Genomic DNA, 6,300 nt, shown 5'->3' on the forward strand with positions numbered 1-6,300 from the left:
TTATTTCAGGCCTACTGACAGATGGCTAACTACAGAACATTTCACACTAACATGACACATGACATGTGTGAACACAACCACCGGGGGGCAAGAAAGGCCCAATGCTGAAAGGGCTTCTTTCCCCCCACTGGGGCCACAAGTGTGTCTGTCACCACAGTGTGTTTGAGAACATGCTTCATCTGTTATTTCCACCTCTGGATTCATTCTGTGATTTTCTTGACAGTGTTAAATGTTAAAAATAAGAATTGAAAAAATCTCCAAAAGGTAGCACATCCTAAATTTCAAATCAATGGAGGACAAAGTCACATTTCCCCTTTTTTATTGGCACACACCAATAAACGAACGCTTACACGTTTCAGCTAAGAGCCTTCTCTGAGGTCTAGCACTCCACTGAGAAAACCCATTGTTGATGCGCAACCTATTTTTCTTATTTAGTGTTAAATGTTAATCTTATTCAGCCCGCACCTCAACTTTAAAGGTGCAGTTAGTGATATTGTTTGGTTAAAACAAAACGTTTATTGTATATATCTATTTTCGATCATTGCATAGGTAACGGGAACAGTGGGCCCTGAGAAATATAAAATATGTGTTTATTTTATATATTATATATCTCTGCTGTCCGGCAGGAACCAGCTAACCCCAAAATGTACATTTTTCAGGAAATGAAAAAAAAACTAAACAAAAAGGGAGTTAGGAGGTTTTGTTCATCATTGATAAGAACAGCTGAATGGACCTCCAAGCTCACAATGAGGTTGGAGGTCAAAAGGGGGTGGAGCCTTGAGTCAGCAAAACCAGCTAACTCCACCCCCCTTTGGTGACTTAGCTGGTTTGGCAGAAAGTTTGAGGATCCAATGGAGTTTGTCAGAAGCACTTTTTAATACTTCATTGATTCAACATTTTTTTTTACCAACACACAGACGTAAAGGGTGTTCAATGGCCCTGATTTATGGAAAAAAATGCAAAAGCAGAAAAATGGAGTTAGCTGGTTCCTGCCGGACAGCAACGATTGTACTCCTTTTATTGAACAGTCTATACATCAAATTTGAACAAAATACATCACTTACAGCACCTTAACTTAAATACAGAAGTTATCTAAAGAACTTGTCACCGGATACATTTTTGTCTGTCATCAAGTCAGATGACGTAAAGAGGTGAGTAGCCTATTGTAAAGCCCAATTCATGAATTAAGCTTAAAGGTAGAGGAAGCTTCAGTAATTGAGCTCATTTCATTGAAACAATGAAGCGGTCTCTTCTAGACTGTGGCTAATCCTTATCTCTGTTAATTGGCTTGTTATGTCAATTAACCTAAGACCCGGACAAGATGTGTGTATCAATCCCTACGAGGAATTAGTTTCTTTATTAACACGTACGACACTCACACCATGACTCACACACAAGAGGTGTATACGTGTGTGGATGTGGCAATGAATTGCTTGAAAATAAGGGGCAAACTTTTGTTTACAAAATAAATATCCATTCTCTACTAAACCAAGCTCTGACCTGATGTACCATATCATTCAATTTACTTTTCTTTTTTGGGGGCTTTTATGCCTTTATTGATAGGACAGTAGACTGACAGGAAATGGGGAGAGAGATGGGGAGTGACACACAGCAAAGGTCGTCGGGAACGGGATTCGAACCCACGACACTCTGTCAGGCTGGCATTGCAGCCTAGGGTGCCTGGACCGCCACACTTATTATAATATGTCTATCGTTCTATCTATCTATATCTATACATATATATAGTATATATATTACACACACCCTGGGTTCACGACACTCTGCCGGGTTTCCTCCGTCGTTGCTGTCCGAATGTGTGTGTGAATGGGTGAATGTAATGCACATTGTAAAGTACTTTGTTATCAATGGCATATAGCATACTGCCACCGTCTCAGGCCTATACTGTATAATCCAGTGGACTATGATTTGGAACCATCTCATGCCCCCATTGTCTTATTCACCTTTGACCTTTTCCTCTCTCTAACATGCATGGTCACGGACCACGAGACCTTCGCTAATGATTCGCAATAGCAAGATCCTAAGCAGGCTGCAGCACTGTCTAGGCCTCTGACCCCCCCGCACAAAGGCCAGCCTCATTAATGGAGGTGGCAATAACTAAAATAGCTTCATTAATGATCGCTAAGTGACTCTTTAGCGTTCCGTGTCACTCTCAAAGGAAGGTGAGACAGTATAAAGGATGTCCAGATCAGAGGAGTGGACAAGCATCTTGGACCGCTCTGAAACACTTTTGAACTGTACTGTGCATCAAGGAAACAAGAAACAAGTGAGTATGCTATGGTTTGTTTGGGTGTCTGTTTATTACAAGTGTTCAATAATATGTATGTACTTTCAGTTTTTGTCAGGGTTCAATTGACTGGGGGGTGGTCTCATTCATTTTATCATTGGTAGGGATATGTTTTATGATGAAGGTAGTGACATCCGTGGCCCAGGTGCAAGACAAGCAAAAGTATCATAAAAGAGAGTAGAGTCTGCACACTGGTGATGCTGAAAAAGCTCTGCTGTATTTTTATTGCGTCGTCAACGTTTCGATCTATTCAGACCGTATACGTCCTGATGAAGATCTGAATAGATACATTTGACAGTCTGATATGCTTGATATTTATGTTTGCTAATATCACAATTTAACAATTTAATTACACATTTTTAACCCTGGCGTCTCCATTTTCTTATTTTAATTTAAAAGAAAAGTTAATTCAGATCTACAATCTCACAATGTGTTGCTATGTGATGGGTTTGCAATGCTATTTTCTATATATGATGAAGTGGTCTGTTTAAAACAAATCAAACCATGGTTTTGGTCTCTGTGTTTCTCTCATCTTCTACACATATAGAGATGACTGGGGTCGCTGTGTCTATGTGCCTACTCTTCCTCCTGTCGGTGTGCTCAGCCTGCTACATCTCCAACTGCCCTATCGGAGGGAAGAGATCCATCATGGATGCCCCACAGCGAAAGGTGAGCTGCCATCAACAATCTCTAATTTACATGTACATCGTCTCTGTCTGTTGGACAAAACTGTTACTTTTCAGTATTCAAATTCCAAAGCATCAAAAGGAGCAGATCCACAAGCTCGAAACACGTTTCGAGCTTGTGGATCTGCTCCTTTTGATGCTTTTGTGTGACGCTGTAGTACGATCAAGTAGGGCATTCATTTACGAAAAAACACAAAGAGTTACAATATGGAGATCAGACGTTTCTGCCCGACAGCAACAATATCCCAAAGTAAATGATGGTATTATTTGTGAGGTGGCAGTGGCTCAGGAGGTAGAGAGGGTGGCTGGGAGCTGGAGGGTTTCTGATTTGATCCCCGTCTTCTCCTGGCAGCGGGTTTTTTGATTGATTGATTGATTAAATACTTTATTAGTCAGAAATGTAAACGGCACGAGGTACAGTCAGACATCAAGGCTAAAAGGATAACACAAAAAAAGTCCTGGGGACTTGTTTCCATTGTGGTCCTATGTATTCAATTCATCAACATAGCATAAAAAAATAACACTAATACATGTCATCAACAAATACAAAAACACTATATGTACAAAGGAGAAAAGGGAAAAACGTCAGCAGTGAATGACACTTCCTTTCTATGGGAAATTGCATTTTCCTCCCCTTGTGGTCTCCTGATGGATAGTTTCTCCGGCTAGTTCTAAAAGAAACCAGTGATTCGCATTTTTAATGGGTCATAGTGTCGTTGAGCAAGACTCTGAGCCCCAAGTGATGAGCAAGTTGGCGGTGCCTTCCTTATGAATGGGTGAATGTACAGTATGTAATGTAATGCATTTGATTGTTCGTAAAGACTAGAAAAAGTGTTCTAAATGCTGTAGTAATTTGAATTCATTTCGTGTTGATCTGCTCTAATCATTCACCTCCTTAATACTGACTCTTGAAATACAAACATTTTCACTTGGGTCTAGTGTCACACACAGCCCCAGGCTCAAGGTTTAGCGAGAGCGTTTTCCCTGCAGCTGTCAGAGCCCTGAATACAGACATGGAAAAAAACAAACAAAAGGAGAAGAAAGAACTGCTTTCATCTATAAATAACTATGCTTGTTTTGCTCACACTTATTTGCACTTGTACATAATAATATGCATCCCCCCATTCTGCACATTTTCCATAGAACATTCTGCTGCTAAGAAGTTTTTAAAGAGGATTAGAGTATGTGTCTTACCTGTACTTTCTTAACCTTTTTTAACCTTATTCTTTATTTTACCGTATGATTTTATTTCATTTACAGTCCAGTATTATTCATTATTTTGTTGCATATTATTGCATTTCACCGCTTGTACCCTGTATGAGAGAGTGAAAAACATTTCTTTGTTGCATGAAAGAGCGTGGTTAATAAAACCTGTCAGACCTGCAGAAATGTGCCAGCAAACATTTGGATGGGGCAAATCAATACTGTAAATATTCATATATTACCTGTGGAATATCACGTTTTAATGTGGCATTTAAATTACAATTAAAATGACAACGGCTATTCCCTGTCTCCATCTGCAGTGCATGTCATGTGGCCCTGGCGACAGGGGCCGTTGCTTTGGCCCCAGTATCTGCTGTGGGGATGGACTGGGCTGTTTGCTGGGCTCCCCCGAGACAGCCAGCTGTTTAGAGGAGAATTACCTGCTCACTCCCTGCCAGACGGGAGGGAAACCCTGTGGATCTGAGGGGGGACGCTGTGCTGCCTCAGGACTCTGCTGTGATACAGGTAAGGGAAGTCTTCAAGGATCACGGTCATCATTTTGAAACCAGATAAGCTAAACGGTCTCAGTCAAGAAACGATTACATAATTTATATTATAAATAAAAAATATGAACATAATGATTATAAGTCCTAAGACATTTGATTGAAACCCTGTAGCTGACTGGCGTTGTGAGATGTGCATTTTTTGCAGAATGTTCGTCCCCCCCAGAATAGGGACACGGTGGTGATTAATCCATTAACCACATAAAGCCGAACATTCTGCCCAAAAAGTAATCTACAATTGTAGATCAGCTGTTTCCGGCGAAGAGATTCGGTGTAGAGGTAGAAACTGAAGGTACCAATAGATCCCTGGGACCCCGGTCAACAAACTGAAGGTGTATATAGGTTTTAAGTGGTTAAAAAGTCTATCTAGCAAGTTCACACTTTTTTCGCATCCAGGAGATAGACGTGCAGCTAGCCATGTCCTAAAACCAGACTTCAAACCCACTCATCTCCACTCGTCTCAGAAATGCTGAGGAAGCCCTGGGGTTGAAACATATCAATTTCAAGTGCTGCTGTGCATTATTAAAAGTGTTTAATAGTGGGCGGGGAGCAACTGTGGTTTGGCAAGAGGAATTAAATTATGTAGGCATAAAAAAGAGCTCTTTCTCCTATGATGGCAATCGGGCAGGTCCTCCTTGGGCACTGGTTGGCTCTTACTGTTTGTGTGCACGTGCCTCACTGAGTACATGCTCTGGTTATGAAACAAAACTACAATGGATCAGATGTTGCATGCAAATATGCAAACGTGAAACTCTTTTACGATGATCCTGCTTTACATCTGCAGGGCTGCTGTGTTACAGAATAACTCTAGGCCATGGGTCTTCAGCAGGGGGTACGGGACCCCTAGGGGGGCCCTCAGAGTTACTACAGGGGGGCCACCAGGGGGGGGAGGAGACTTTTTTAGCATATATATTCCAGGGGGAATAGCCGGCTATTTTATTTTTGAAGACCACTGCTCTAGGCCATTCGTTTTGATAATTCACTCTAAATGTGCTTTCCAAAATCCTATTCTAGAGAGCTGCAGCACAGACCCCGCCTGTCTCAGTGAGGAAGAAGGTGACGATCAAACCGGCCAGTATGAAGGCAGTGACACTAGTGACATCATCCTGAGGCTCCTACGTTTGGCCAGCCGGACTGCTCCTCATCGAATCCACCAATGAGCTACCTCCGGGAACAGGGGTCCAAGGGAGATTCTTCAGGTGCAGGGATGGAATGGTTGTAATTCATCACAACTATTCCCTTATTCTTTGTGTCTCTTTTCTTTTCTCACCTGGCAACCTCACCAAATAGGACCCTGAGTTCAGTCTGTGTAGAGTGCCTTTGCTATAGTCATATATTTTTTATGTATAGGAATAGTGATGAATACCAATACGTCTTGATATCTGTATGTGGGAATAAAAGCTTGAGAGAGTACAGTATATACAATGCAGCATGTCTTTTTCTCCAGGGGTTCCCAAAATACATTATGAATAAATCACTTCAAAAATAGTGAAAATAGCCATCTAGAAGATAACAATGCGTCGCATGTGACAATCGGGTGGCA

General features: G+C 41.4%; 1 protein-coding gene across 1 annotated transcript; it reads left to right on the forward strand.

Moving 5' to 3' along the window:
- Positions 1-2,180: 2,180 nt before the first annotated feature.
- On the forward strand, positions 2,181-5,917 carry LOC311043434 (isotocin-neurophysin IT 1-like; the record flags this gene model as incomplete). The annotated part of the gene is made up of 4 exons (XM_084054673.1): positions 2,181-2,284; positions 2,853-2,974; positions 4,515-4,719; positions 5,772-5,917. Exons 2-4 carry the CDS (start codon positions 2,855-2,857, stop codon positions 5,915-5,917), a joined length of 471 nt encoding a protein of 156 aa, XP_083910799.1. The 5' UTR covers positions 2,181-2,284; positions 2,853-2,854.
- Between the last annotated feature and the right edge of the window lie 383 nt (positions 5,918-6,300).

Source organism: Gymnoscopelus microlampas, assembly GCF_963454915.1.
Source record: "Gymnoscopelus microlampas genome assembly, chromosome: 4".
NCBI classification, from domain to species: Eukaryota; Metazoa; Chordata; class Actinopteri; order Myctophiformes; family Myctophidae; genus Gymnoscopelus; species Gymnoscopelus microlampas.